We start from the raw sequence: 15,316 nt of genomic DNA, 5'->3' as shown, positions 1-15,316 counted from the left end.
GTAGAATTCAAAGCCCTCCTAAGAATTCTTGACCACTGTATCCAAATCCAGAAGAGGTGATTTCTGTTCTGTGACCACAGAGGGTAACTCATGGCCTCCTCCCTGTGGCTCTGTTTTCCCGAGCAGCGTCACTTCAGTGTGTTCACCCTCTCCTTCCCGGGAGCAGATGCCCTGTCCTCCATCTACAGCGCCATCCTGACTCAGCACCTCAAGCTGGGGAGCTTCCCAGCAGCGCTGCACAAGAGCGTCCCCCAGCTGCTCCATCTGGCCCTCACCTTCCACCAGAAAATTGCCACCATGTTCCTTCCCACAGCGATCAAATTCCACTATATCTTCAACCTCAGGGACTTCGCCAACATTTTCCAGGTGAGTCCGACATCTCCGAGACACCTTTGGAGGCTTGACAATGACCCTGTTCCCTCCATCCTTGGCCAAACTCTTTGACAAAGGCAGAGTTCTTATGGGATGATGAACATATAAGTAAACAGAGTACCGTAGGATCTGTGTGGGTCTATTCAACAGAACAGAGTTCCGGGGCTTTCCTGGTGACTCAGTGGTAAAGAAGCCACCTACCAATGCAGGAGACACATCAGTCCCTGGTCTGGGAAGATCCCACATGCCTCAGAGCAGCTAAGCCCATGCACCACAACTGTTGAGCCCAGGTGCCACAGTGCCCTAGAGCCTGTGCTCCAAAACAAGAGAAGCCACCGCAATGAGAAGCCCAAGCACCTCTACTAGAGAGTAGCCTGTACTCTCTGCAACTAAAGAAAAAGCCCTTGTAGTGACCAACATCCAGCACAGCCAAAAATGTTTAAAATATAGAATTCTATTAGTCGATTGAGTTACTTCTCAGTAAGCCAGATGCATTTTTTGAGTTGGTTCCTTCAAGCTGAATGCGGCTCAGCATTTCAAAGATAATGTTATGTAATGATTTCAGCCTAGGAAAAGAGAGTGGCACGGAAGAAAGATAAAAATATTTTGCACGCCCTGTTGGTCCACCCATCTTTCTTGAGTTGCAAGAGAACGTCCCCCAAACCATGCAGGAGGGCTCTGCCTCCTATAGAAGCCATGCGGTGCTACTCCTAGGAGACCATCCTCCAGCCTCTGGGATGCCTCAGTCCTAAAAACTCCGGGTTATTTCCCAGGTCAAAACCATTTCAAAATAGTGATGCTCTTCTTTTTTTTTTTTTTTTTTTTTTTAATTTTATTTTATTTTTAAACTTTACATAACTGTATTAGATTTGCCAAATATCAAAATGAATCCGCCACAGGTATACATGTGTTCCCCATCCTGAACCCTCCTCCCTCCTCCCTCCCCATTCCATCCCTCTGGGTCGTCCCAGTGCACCAGCCCCAAGCATCCAGTATCGTGCATCGAACCTGGACTGGCATCTCATTTCATACATGATATTTACATGTTTCAATGCCATTCTCCCAAATCTTCCCACCCTCTCCCTCTCCCACAGAGTCCATAAGACTGTTCTATACATCAGTGTCTCTTTTGCTGTCTCGTACACAGGGTTACTGTTACCATCTTTCTAAATTCCATATATATGCGTTAGTATACTGTATTGGTGTTTTTCTTTCTGGCTTACTTCACTCTGTATAATAGGCTCCAGTTTCATCCACCTCATTAGAACTGATTCAAATGTATTCTTTTTAATGGCTGAATAATACTCCATTGTGTATATGTACCACAGCTTTCTTATCCATTCATCTGCTGATGGACATCTAGGTTGCTTCCATGTCCTGGCTATTATAAACAGTGCTGCGATGAACATTGGGGTACTCGTGTCTCTTTCCCTTCTGGTTTTCTCAGTGTGTATGCCCAGCAGTGGGATTGCTGGATCATAAGGCATGTCTATTTCCAGTTTTTTAAGGAATCTCCACACTGTTCTCCATAGTGGCTGCACTAGTTTGCATTCCCACCAACAGTGTAAGAGGGTTCCCTTTTCTCCACACCCTCTCCAGCATTTATTACTTGTAGACTTTTGGATTGCAGCCATTCTGACTGGTGTGAAATGGTACCTCATAGTGGTTTTGATTTGCATTTCTCTGATAATGAGTGATGTTGAGCATCTTTTCATGTGTTTGTTAGCCATCTTTATGTCTTCTTTGGAGAAATGTCTATTTAGTTCTTTGGCCCATTTTTTGATTGGGTCATTTATTTTTCTGGAGTTGAGCTGTAGGAGTTGCTTGTATATTCTCGAGATTAGTTGTTTGTCAGTTGCTTCATTTGCTATTATCTTCTCCCATTCTGAAGGCTGTCTTTTCACCTTGCTAATAGTTTCCTTTGATGTGCAGAAGCTTTTAAGGTTCAAAAAAATAGAAATCATTCCAAGCATCTTTTCTGACCACAATGCAGTAAGATTAGATCTCAATTACAGGAGAAAAACTATTAAAAAATCCAACATATGGAGGCTGAACAACACGCTGCTGAATAACCAACAAATCACAGAAGAAATCAAAAAAGAAATCAAAATTTGCATAGAAACGAATGAAAATGAAAACACAACAACCCAAAACCTGTGGGACACGGTAAAAGCAGTCCTAAGGGGAAAGTTCATAGCAATACAGGCACACCTCAAGAAACAAGAAAAAAGTCAAATAAATAACCTAACTCTACACCTAAAGCAACTAGAAAAGGAAGAAATGAAGAACCCCAGGGTTAGTAGAAGGAAAGAAATCTTAAAAATTAGAGCAGAAATAAATGCAAAAGAAACAAAAGAGACCATAGCAAAAATCAACAAAACCAAAAGCTGGTTCTTTGAAAGGATAAATAAAATTGACAAACCATTAGCCAGACTCATCAAGAAACAAAGGGAGAAAAATCAAATCAATAAAATTAGAAATGAAAATGGAGAGATCACAACAGACAACACAGAAATACAAAGGATCATAAGAGACTACTATCAACAATTATATGCCAATAAAATGGACAACGTGGAAGAAATGGACAAATTCTTAGAAAAGTACAACTTTCCAAAACTCGATCAGGAAGAAATAGAAAATCTTAACAGACCCATCACAAGCACGGAAATTGAAACTGTAATCAAAAATCTTCCAGCAAACAAAAGCCCAGGTCCAGACGGCTTCACAGCTGAATTCTACCAAAAATTTAGAGAAGAGCTAACACCTATCCTGCTCAAACTCTTCCAGAAAATTGCAGAGGATGGTAAACTTCCAAACTCATTCTATGAGGCCACCATCACCCTAATACCAAAACCTGACAAAGATCCCACAAAAAAAGAAAACTACAGGCCAATATCACTGATGAACATAGATGCAAAAATCCTTAACAAAATTCTAGCAATCAGAATCCAACAACACATTAAAAAGATCATACACCATGACCAAGTGGGCTTTATCCCAGGGATGCAAGGATTCTTCAATATCCGCAAATCAATCAATGTAATACACCACATTAACAAATTGAAAAATAAAAACCATATGATTATCTCAATAGATGCAGAGAAAGCCTTTGACAAAATTCAACATCCATTTATGATCAAAACTCTCCAGAAAGCAGGAATAGAAGGAACCTACCTCAACATAATCAAAGCTATATATGACAAACCCACAGCAAACATTATCCTCAATGGTGAAAAATTGAAAGCATTTCCTCTAAAGTCAGGAACAAGACAAGGGTGCCCACTTTCACCATTCCTATTCAACATAGTTTTGGAAGTTTTGGCCACAGCAATCAGAGCAGAAAAAGAAATAAAAGGAATCCAAATTGGAAAAGAAGAAGTAAAGCTCTCACTGTTTGCAGATGACATGATCCTCTACATAGAAAACCCTAAAGACTCCACCAGAAAATTACTAGAACTAATCAATGACTATAGTAAAGTTGCAGGATATAAAATCAACACACAGAAATCCCTTGCATTCCTATACACTAATAATGAGAAAACAGAAAGAGAAATTAAGGAAACAATTCCATTCACCATTGCAACGGAAAGAATAAAATACTTAGGAATATATCTACCTAAAGAATCTAAAGACCTATATATAGAAAACTATAAAACACTGGTGAAAGAAATCAAAGAGGACACTAACAGATGGAGAAATATACCATGTTCATGGATTGGAAGAATCAATGTAGTGAAAATGAGTATACTACCCAAAGCAATCTATAGATTCAATGCAATCCCTATCAAGCTACCAACAGCATTCTTCACAGAGCTAGAACAAATAATTTCACAATTTGTATGGAAAAACAAAAAACCTCGAATAGCCAAAGCGATCTTGAGAAAGAAGAATGGAACTGGAGGAATCAACCTACCTGACTTCAGGCTCTACTACAAAGCCACAGTTATCAAGACAGTATGGTACTGGCACAAAGACAGAAATATAGATCAATGGAACAAAATAGAAAGCCCAGAGATAAATCCACGCACATATGGACACCTTATCTTCGACAAAGGAGGCAAGAATATACAATGGATTAAAGACAATCTCTTTAACAAGTGGTGCTGGGAACTCTGGTCAACCACTTGTAAAAGAATGAAACTAGAACACTTTCTAACACCATACACAAAAATAAACTCAAAATGGATTAAAGATCTAAACGTAAGACCAGAAACTATAAAACTCCTAGAGGAGAACATAGGCAAAACACTCTCTGACATACATCACAGCAGGATCCTCTATGACCCACCTCCCAGAATATTGGAAATAAAAGCAAAAATAAACAAGTGATGCTCTTCTAACTAGGGATGGCCTGTGTCTGCCTGGTGCTTCCAATTGCTCGGCTCCTCACTATCAAAACCTCCAGAGGGCAGTGCAGCAAGCCCGGCCCCTTCTTCCCCTTGCTCAGGTAACCTGCCCTCACATCATGGGTCCATAGCCCTCCCATCCTGGAGGAGAATCTGCAGAAACTACTTCTCAGAGGGACCCCTCTCCAGGACAGCTCTGAGCCATTTTTGAGGGAAAGTGCCTTTTATACCAAGCAGAGGCCACACCTGTAGGGAAATGTCAACTTGACCAGGGAGCAAGGCTTGACCCTCCATGGGGAGCACATTGATAATTACCCAGGGTGAAGAGCCGACTCATTGGAAAAGACCCTGATGCTGGAAAGCACTGAAGGCAAAAGGTGCAGAGGGTGGCTCTGGGTGGCAGAGGATAAGATGGTTAGATAGCATCACCAACTCAATGGACATGAATTTGAGCAAACTCCAGGAGACAGTGGAGGACAGGAGAGCCTGGTGGGCTATAGTCTACGAGGTTGCAAAGAGATGGACGTGACTTAGTGACTGAGCAACAGCAACACTCAGGGCACTGCCTGTGCAGGTAGGACTCTGGGAAACCTCAGACTAGCAAAAGTCCAGGCACTGAGGCCATAGGGCTTGCGGGTTCCATGGTCATAAGGAGCAGAAACCCACTGAACATTAGTTCAGTGATCTGAGAGTAGCGTTCCCAAAAGGCTCACCCAGAGGGTGGACCACTGAGCCCCACAGCCAGGCCAAGTCTCTGAGCGCACGTGTGACCTGACCCAGGATGGTGCTCCTGGGTCAGGTGCCTCCAAACATTCACTTATTAACTTATAAATGAGGAAACAGACGCACAGAGCTTTCACTGATTTGCCTAAGAGCACACAGCCAGCCAGGGAAGGAACTGGACTAGAACCTAGGTCTTCAGGTCCCCCCTCCAATATGCCATTCTGTCGTCATCCATCCTTTTGATGAAACAGCCTAAGACAGTTAAGGCAACAAGAAGGACCCAGCCCCGTGGCCCTCAGACCTGGACAGTGGCAATGTCTGTGCATCTCCACCCTCACCTCCCATTTATCAAGTATTCATTGAGAAAGACTTTTAAAAATTTTATTTATGTATGTATTTATTTTTGGCTGCTCTGGGTCTTCATGGCTGCACTCGGGCCTCCTCTAGTGGTGGCAAGCGAGGGCTACTCTCTAGTTGCGGCGCACGGGCTTCTCATTGCGGTGGCTTCTCTTGTTGCTGAGCACAGGCTCAGTAGCTATGGCACACAGGCTTAGTTGCCCCACAGCACAGGGGGTCTTCCTGGACCAAGGACTGAACTTGTGTCTTCTGCTTTGGCAGGTGGGTTCTTAACCACTGGACTACCAGGGAAGGCACTTTTTCTTTTTTTTAATCACACAAGCCATCTCTTAAATCTCACCGAAGCGGGATGAGACACAGGTGTCACCGTCTGCATTTTCCAAATGAACAAAAAGGAGTTAAGTCGTTAGATCAAATTCCCATTGCTCGTAGTGGCAGAATGAAAGGGAAAAGAGGCATCAGGTCTCCCTCACACGATGCCCTGAGCCGGCTCCTGCCTGGACAGCACCTTGTCACCTGCGCGACCTGAAATTCATACTCTAGACAGCCCTTTGGGACACACATCGTTATCCCAATTTAACAGAGGCTGGGAGACGTTGCGAGCTCGTAGATGACAGCGTGAATGCTCGGGGAGGTAGAAGAGTACACACGGTGTCGGTGGAATAACACATAGGCGGGAGCAGGCCTCGTAGACGTCGCCAAGCCACAAGATCGGGCAGGGAACTTTGAGACCAGAGAGGATCTTTGTAAAAGGTCCAGCTTCAGTCTGTAATAAAGCTGGCACTTATTGAGCCCGTCCTATGCCCTCTGCATCTATTAGCTAATGATTTAATCCTCAAGACAACCATTTCAGGTGCAGCACTGATCACTTCCAATTTGGAAATGACAAAACTGTGTCACAGACAAGTCAGTAGCTCGAGTGTGTTCGCGTAACTGCCAAGCAGAAGCCTCCTACCCCAGATGAGTGGGGGGGTCAGCTCTCTTGTGTGGGGATTCAGGCTGCCAAGGTGTCGTGAGGAAAGAGGGTCCCAGTCCAGCCTGTGTTAGCTCCTCCCTAGTCAGGGAGGAACTAGGAGGAGAGGTATGGTGTGGGGCTAAGTCTGTTTCTTTTCCAGAGTCAGCCAGCCTGAGTAGCAATCCCTGGGCTCTGTGTCCCAGCCCTACCTCTGCAGCCTGCCAGCTGTCAGCTCCCAGCCCCAAATGTGGGAAGTGCACCCCCACTGGAGAACCTGCCTCCGTCCATCCACACAGCCCCTCACCCTCCTCCTCCAGAACAGAGTTTTGAGCCCACAGCTTGGCTACAGCTTCCCCCTCCCTCCCCTTTCCCAGCCTGCTTGCCTAAAGGCCTGACAGGAGAGCTGTAAGGAGGGTTGAATGCCCGCAAGGAGACAGGTGCTGTCTGGAGAACACGCCGTTTTCCTCCATCCAGCTTGATCCAAGCTTCCATCATTCAGCCCTTCTCTGAGCTTCACTCACTCTGTCCAGGATCCAGACATCAGGACAGAACTTGATCGTGCTCTGAGCAAAAATCATTAAGCATTCCCATCTCAGTGCTACACAAAACTGTCTGAGTTGGTGCAAAGTTTGCCCTTGACACACTCTCATCGACTCAGCCCTTAATTGTCAGTCAGCCTGAGCATCTGGCTGTAACGGGGCTTGTAAACTTGAGCTGATGGCTCTCCTCGCTCCCAGAGTCAGCACTGGTGGCGGGGCTCCTTCTCCGCTGTCCACACCTCACACAGGGCTGGTACCCAGGAGATCCAGGAAGCAGACAGGGGCCAAAGGGACCTAATGAGATTTCTTTCTTTCTCTAAAATAAACTCTTTTAAAAGTCTCACATCCAAGCCGAAAAGCGCCGAAGTCATGAACACACATCTCAGTTAATTGTCACGAAATCATCACAGCTACATAACCATAGCTCAAGTCAAGAACTACTTTCCCAAAAAATACATTTTTTTAAAAAAGAAGTACGTTCCCAGCATCCCTGAAACCCCTTGTTTTTCTTCCTTCTGTTCACTCTTTAAAAAAAAAAAAAAAATGAAGCTTTTCTTTTCTTTGTACTTCCCTATTTATTTGGCTGCATTGGGTATTTGTTGCCGCAACTTCCCATTGTGGTGGCTTCTCTTGTTGTGGTGCGTGAGCTCCAGGTTGTGCAGGCTTTGGTAATTGTGGCTCCTGAACTCTAGAGCCTGGGGTCAGTAGTTGCGGCAAACCACCTTAGTTGACCCGTGGCATGTGGGATCTTTCCAGACCAGAGACAGAACCTGTGAGTCCTGCTTTGGCAGATGGATTCTTAACCACTGGGCCACCAGGGCAGTCCTCTGCTCACTCTTTTCTTCTTCTCTCAGAGCTAAAATACTATCTGGACTTCTAGCCCCATACGTTATTTCAGCCTATTTTGGGACTTTATATGCAAATTGTATGGAAAATACGCTTGTGTACTTTTGTTCAATATTATGTTTGCACCTATATACACAATCATGCCATTGGTAAAAATGAATCATAGTAACAATTCCTTTCTTTCTGACCCTTAAGTCTTCCCATTGCTTTTTCTTGCCTGCCGCCTCAAGGAAGAGACGTAGTGAGAGTGGCCTTTCGCAGCATTCCTAATTTTAAGGGCAAGTGTTTACAATAGTTGGCTGTTAAGTGTGATGCTTACTATAGATTTTCGTGGATGCTCTTTACCAGTTTAAGAAAATTTCTTTCCGTTTATAGTTTACTAAGAGTTTTTTTTTTTTTTATCATGAATGTATGTTGAAACTTAAATGATTTTTCTATATCTGTTGAAATCACTGGTATTTATCTTTTTCTCTTTTTTTTCTGGAAATGGGATAAATTACATTGATTATTTTTTAGTAATCAACCCAACTGAGTTGTTAACATGGTGAACTTACTTGATCTTCTGGATTCCACTCATTATTTTTTTCTCTATAATGTTTGCACCTATATTAATATGATTTTCGTATCATTTTTCTTTCTTCCAGTGTTCTAAGGTTAAGAAGTCCTCATAAAATGCATTGGGAACCATTTCCTCTATTTCTACTCTCAGGAAGAATTTTTAAGACACTGTATTGTACCTTTATTAAATGTCAGAAGAATTTAATGATGAAACCATCTGGAGTTTTTTTGTGAAAGATTTTCCATTATAAATTCCATTTTTTAAATACATATTAGGCAATTCACATTTTCTCCTTCTTTTTGCATCAGTTGTGGTCAGATGTCAGTGTCCTCAGCTTCTAATTTATTAGCATAAAATTGTTTATAGTATCCTGTTGTTATCTTTTAAGTATCTGTTTTATCCGACATGTGCTCTCTTTTTTTGTTCTGGCTATTGATTATGTGTACCTTCTCTGTTTTTCTCTTTTTATCTTCAATCAGCCCTGCTAGAGAGTACGGCTAATAGTGCTAGTCTTTTCCAAAGAAACTGAAAAAGAGACGTATGTCAATATTATGTGTTTGATTTTATTGGTTATCTCTATTTGATACATTTTTGTATACAAATTTATTAAAATTTGCTCTTTTCTTTATAATCTCTTTCTTCCTACTTACTCTAGGATTGAGGTAAGTTTGTTCTTGTTCTTGTCTCTTCTTGACATGGTTACTTAGATCATTAATCGTCAGCCTTTCACCTCTTGTTATGACTGGATCTTCATGCCATGCAGGTGAATCTGAGCATCATTCTGTCTGTAGCAAAAGTGTTAGTTGCTCAGTTGTGTCTTGACTCTGTGACCCCATGGACTGTAGTCCACCAGGCTCCTCTGTCCATGCATTTCTTCAGGCAAGAATACTGGAGTGGGTAGCCATTCCCTTCTCCAGGGGAATCTTCCCAACCTAGGGATCGAACCCAAGTTTCCCTCATTGCAGGCAAATTCTTTATTATCTGAGCCACCGGGGAAGCCCATTCTGTCTGTAATGACGTACAATTAAAGGACTCCTTTTCTTGTAAGATAAGACAGAAGTCAGTGAGGGCAAAGAAGACATCGATGAGCTTTAAGTTATAGGATTTGAAATTGTCAAGAGGCTCTGACCTCAGTGGTCTCCATTTTTCCATAAAGGAGGTTGGAGCACTGGCGAATAGTAACAGGGAAGTGATGGAAATTTGAAAAGAATAGTAAATATTTAGAATGATCCCTGAGGTATATAGGAAGAAGAACTTACTAGAGGTGAATAACTAGATTGCTGACCTGTAAAAGTTAGCTATATTCCTTCCAGCCCTCTGTTGTCCTTCTGATTTGAATTAACAGTCATCACCCAGATTAGCTTTCACAATGGCACTTGTAGAGTTGAAATGCAGCCAAGAAGCCACCTCACCCATTTCTGTGGTGATTTGGAAAGTAGTGGTTGAAATTCCAGGATCTCAGGTCAGGCAGACCTGGCTTCAGAGCTGTGTGGTTTTGAACTAAGGCCACTTATTACCCTATACCGTAGAGCACGCTTGCTTTCTTTCTGAATCACACCCTTCACCTTATGCTGAATAACTATTGTAAAAATTACTTTGTATGTATATCACGGTGGTTAAGTGAGCTTTGTCCGGTGCCTGTTGCATAACTGGCTTCCATCAATAGTAACTGTTGAAGTTTTAAGTTGCTATTCATGTTATTTTTTTTTTTTTTGCTGTTTATTCTCCTTACAGGGTATTCTCTTCTCCTCCGTGGAATGTGTCAAGTCCACAGAGGACCTAGTAAATCTCTATCTGCACGAATCGAATCGGGTCTACCGGGATAAGATGGTGGAAGAGAAGGACCTTGATCTTTTTGATAAGATCCAGGTAGACGCGGTCAAGAAAATTTTTGATGTGAGTATTGCCCTGTGAATTTCTGCTTACATCTGAAAAAGAATGGTGATTATGCAAGGATCACCAAAATGATAAAAATCTAGCCCTTAAATTGAAGAAAATCATATTTAGATAAAGAAAGAAAGTCTGTCCTTAGTGTTACAAAGTGGAAAATTCTGGGGCAAGAAGAGAACCATAGAATCTCGGTCTTGTGAGGTCTGTGAAGACCATCTGACCATATCCTTGTCCTTTCCCCAAATTGGTCATCCCAGCTGACACACCAGCATCCTTGGAAATTCAGAGTCTTGTCTCTGCAGAGCCAGCCACTTTGGAACTGCTATTGGCTGGAAGTTTGGAACAAGTCTGAAACTTGGAACATTTGGAACAACTCTAGAGACTGAAGATTTATTTAAATAGTGATTTAAAATTTATTTCCTGGGTTATGCCCCTGCTGTTGAACAGCATGCTGATCACCTCTTCCCGAGTGAGTCCTCCAGTCTGAACCTTAGAAGGAAAGAGTGGCAGGTGGGAACAATTGCTCATGCTGACATACACCCCTCCTGATGCATTAGAAAGCCTGTTCTTTCTTGGACTCACTTTCATAACAATCTCCACCTCTCAAAATCTCAAATATTTGGGTTTTTATAAGTAAACAATTCCTTTCTGGATTAAAAAAAGAATAGCTGTCCCTTTGAAACTTCAAGGATGGCTTGGTAGTGATGAGACAAAGACCCCCTGTCTTTTAAGTCAGGTGAGTGGTACTGGGTATTTTATCTTCTTATACCTAATAAGGTTTGTCTCCACTCTGTGTGGAACCAGACCCAAGAGTCGGTCAGGAGGGTCCTTGCCCCTGTGTCTCGTCACCAGGACCTCGGAGAGACTGTGGAGCAGACCCAAAGCCTGAACGTGTATTGCCATTTTGCACACGGTATCGGGGAGCCCAAGTACATGCCCGTCCAATCGTGGGAACTTCTGACCCAGACGCTGGTGGAGGCCCTGGAGAGCCACAATGAAGCCAACACGGTGATGGACCTGGTGCTCTTCGAGGACGCGGTGCGCCACGTGTAAGTGTGCTTCTCTCCTTGCCTTTCTTCAGCGGTCTCCCCTTCCCAGTGTCAGGCCTCACTGGGGCATTTGAGGACACCTAGATAAAATCGGGAAAGCAGCAACTGCTTCTGCCGTGAAGGTCGAGATGGCAGCTGGTAGAGCAGCTTCTGCCACTGACCTTGGGGGGCAGTGTCGTGTTAGACTCTGGAGGAACAGGATTTGTGCACATGGTTGCCATTCACAATCCTGGTCCTGACCACAGTGACACCAGGGGAGAATGGGAGGTCATCAAATAAGGCAGCAGAAGGCCTGAGGACCTGTATTCCCAACCCACCCTAGTCCAGTGAGATCGAAAGTTTTAAGTGCACACGTTTCAAAAATCAACTGTCCTTTTAAGTCTTGCTCCTGTCAAGTGAATGGGATTCCCAGGTGGCTCAGTGGTAAAGAATCACCTGCCAGTGCAGGAGACACAGGTTCCATCCCTGGGTCAAGAAGATCCCCTGGAGAAGGAAATGCAACCCACTCCAGTATCCTTGCCTGGGAAATTCCATGGACAGAGGAGCCTGGTGGGCTACAGTCCGTGGGGTCACAAAGAATCAGACATGACTTAGTGACTGAGCATGACCTAGGCACACAGGCTATCAAGTGAACCATGGAGAATGGTCTCCAAACCTCCCAGACAGTATGTACTGACACCTGAGCTGCATTTACCACCCTTCCTGCCTTCTACAATCACTCCACCCTGCCCCCTGCTGCCCAGGGTCTCCAACAGCAAAATCCGCTTGGTCTTCCACTTCCGAATTCTTACTGAAACCTAACTGATCCCTGGGTTAAGGAACGTGTGTTTTTTCTTCCCCCTTCTATATGCCCCAGGGCCTAGAAAGAGGTAGGGACCCTCCTTCTCCCCTCACTCCATGCCGGTGGCATTTCTCTTCACCAAACAATATAGTGAGAAGCACAGATAACTAAGCTTATGGGCAGCACTGCACACAGCGCCCAGGATGGAGTCTGTACACACTTTCCCAGGAACCCACAGGCCCGGCTGAGAGCCAGGTCCCAATTCAGGTCCTCATCCTGCCACTGATGGGTAGTAGTACTGCGCAAAGGACACAACTGCCCCAAGCCTCAGTTTGCTCCTCCAGAAAGTAAGGATTTTTAAGGGTCCTGCCTGTCGAGGGCTTTGTGCTGCATAAGAGTCCCTGAGATTAGAGTCTTTGTCTTTTCGGCATTGTTTTCTTTCCCTCAAAGCACCTTTTCCCTCCTACCAAGTTCCTTCACCATTCCAGCACATTCTCCTTCTGCTTCTTTGGAAAGCTTCGCACTAGATCGTTCCTCCTGCTTTTGGCATGATCTTTGTCTTTTTCTTTGTTCGTTTGCTCCAACGTATGTTTTTCTGCCTCCTCCTCTTCCTCTTAGAATCACTTCATGTTTATTAACAAAAAAAGGAAATTCTTTCATGCCCCTTCTTTTGTGCATCTTATTGGTTCTCTCTCTCTCTCTCTCTCTCTCTCTCTCTCTCTCTCGTGTGTGTGTGTGTGTGTGTGTGTGTGTGTGTGTGTGTCCAGTCTTCAATAAGCCAGTTTCCTCCAGCTGTGCTGTGGTACATCTTCAGCTTTTGTTTTTAATCTCCCAGAAGCTCAGTAATGGGCTTAACTCAGACTGCCTTGGTTTTCTAGCCCAGGCACCCTTTAGAATATTGATCTTCCTTTCAGATTTTGTGATTTAAATGCAGAGTCCTTTGCCCTCATCAGAGGTTGTTAATGAACCCCCAGCTGGCGTCCGATGCTGACAGTTGCAGACTTCACCATTCTTCTTTGAAAGCTTCAGCTCTAACGATGCATTTCCATTTAGCGATAGAATAGCATGGACCATGCTGAACTGACTTCAGGCCTTCCAGAATAGAGCTGGGTGTTGGGCGGCCCACCAAACCTACTTGAGTTTTTCCTTCCCCTTGCCTGCCTCTCTCCTCATCACTTCATCCCTTGTTGCTGTTCAGGTGCTCAGTCGTGTCCGACTGTTTGTGACCCCATGGACTGCGGCACTCCAGGCCTCCCTGTCCATCACTGTCATCCTGAGTTGGTTCAAATTCATGTCCATAGAGTCAATGATGCCATCCAACCATGGCATCGTCCATGGTTGTCATCCCCTTCTCCTCCTGCCCTCAGTCTTTCCCAGCATCAAGGTCTTTTCCAATGAATTGGCCCTTTGCATCAGGTGGCCAAAGTATTAGAGCCTCATCATTAGTCCTTCTAATGAATATTCAGCATAGATTTCCTTTAAGATTGACTGGTTTAATCTCCTTGCTGTCCAGGAGTCTCTCAAGAGTCTTTTCCGGCATCACAGTTTGAAAGCATCAATTCTTCGAAGCTCAGTGTTCTTTAAGGTCCAACTCTCACATCCATACATAATTTCTGGAAAAACCATAGCTTTGACTATGCAGACCTTCATTGGCAAAGTGATATCTCTGCTTTTGAATATGCTGTCTAGGTTTGTCATATCTTTTCTTCCAAGGAGCAAGCGTCTTTTAATTTCATGGCTGCAATCACCATCTGCAGTGATTTTGGAACCCAAGAAAATGAAGTCTGTCACTGTTTCCATTTTTCACCATCTATTTACCATGAAGTGATGGGATCAGATGCCATGATCTTTGTTTTCTGAATGTTGAGTTCTAAGCCAACTTTTTCACTCTCCTCTTTCACCTTCATCAGTTCATCCCTGCACCCCGCCCCTCTTTTTTTGAATCTGAAGAGAGGGCCTGCACATTTTTGCACCACTATCTCTCCTTTTGTCACCGTAGGCAACCCTTTCTCATATAGACACAAAGCAGATGACTCCTTGCAACTTCTTCACCCCCAAATGTGATGCTTAGGATAAGGTCTTGGGTGTTCTGCTTCAATTTAACAAAAACTTCTTGAATCCCTTCAATGCGCTAGCACCATAGAGAAAGTAAGCTGGGAATACACACTCTTCAGATGTCTAGAAACTCTGGTTTAATAACGGATCTGGAGAAGTATACATCTGTCTGGTACAAGACAGAATATCAAAACTGAGTAATTATAAATGCAAAAGTAAAATCATAAAATGAGCTAAAGTAGATCAGTGAAAATCTCCTGAGTGTTTGCTGTATTGTGTGCTCAGTCACGCCCAGCTCTTCGCAACCGCATGGACTGTAGCACGCGAGGCTCTTCTGTCCATGTGTGTGTCCAGTCTTCAGTAAGCCAGACTCCTCCAGCTGTGCTGTGGTACCGCTTCAGCTTTCGTTTACTTGCCTGCAGTTTTCCAGGCAAGAATAGTGGGATGGATTGCCATTTCCTTCTCTAGGGGATCTTCCCGATCCAGGGATTGAACTCCAGTCTCTTTCCTCTTCTGCACTGGCACACAGATTCTTTACCACTGGGCACCTGGAAAGAATATTTAGGGGAATAAAATGTCACTAGATAAATGTAGTGACATACGACCTGTTCACAGTGGCTGCATCACTGTGCTATCCATCCCCAAACATATGGGCTTAACTTTCAAATTCAACTCATACAATCTGACATGTTCTTATGGTCCAATATAGTAGACTCAACTTTTGACTACTTCCACCTAAGAAGAAATTAGTGCCACCATAATGGGGTGGTGGAGAAGGCAATGGCACCCCACTCCAGTACTCTTGCCTGGAGAATCCCACGGACGGAGGAGCCTGGTGGGCTGC

The 15,316-nt window shown here is 43.9% G+C and overlaps 1 protein-coding gene across 1 annotated transcript in view; it reads left to right on the top strand.

Moving 5' to 3' along the window:
- DNAH9 (dynein axonemal heavy chain 9) overlaps positions 1 to 15,316 on the top strand; it is a 288,583-nt gene that overhangs the window by 156,504 nt on the left and 116,763 nt on the right. Inside the window, exons 41-43 of the mRNA XM_055576493.1 lie at positions 127 to 366; positions 10,432 to 10,593; positions 11,440 to 11,636. Of these exons, the coding sequence (XP_055432468.1) occupies positions 127 to 366; positions 10,432 to 10,593; positions 11,440 to 11,636 (599 nt within the window). The remainder of the gene's footprint in view (positions 1 to 126; positions 367 to 10,431; positions 10,594 to 11,439; positions 11,637 to 15,316) is intronic.

This window comes from Bubalus kerabau, chromosome 4 (genome assembly GCF_029407905.1).
Source record: "Bubalus kerabau isolate K-KA32 ecotype Philippines breed swamp buffalo chromosome 4, PCC_UOA_SB_1v2, whole genome shotgun sequence".
NCBI lineage: Eukaryota > Metazoa > Chordata > Mammalia > Artiodactyla > Bovidae > Bubalus > Bubalus kerabau.
This window is presented reverse-complemented; position numbering and strand designations above follow the sequence as displayed.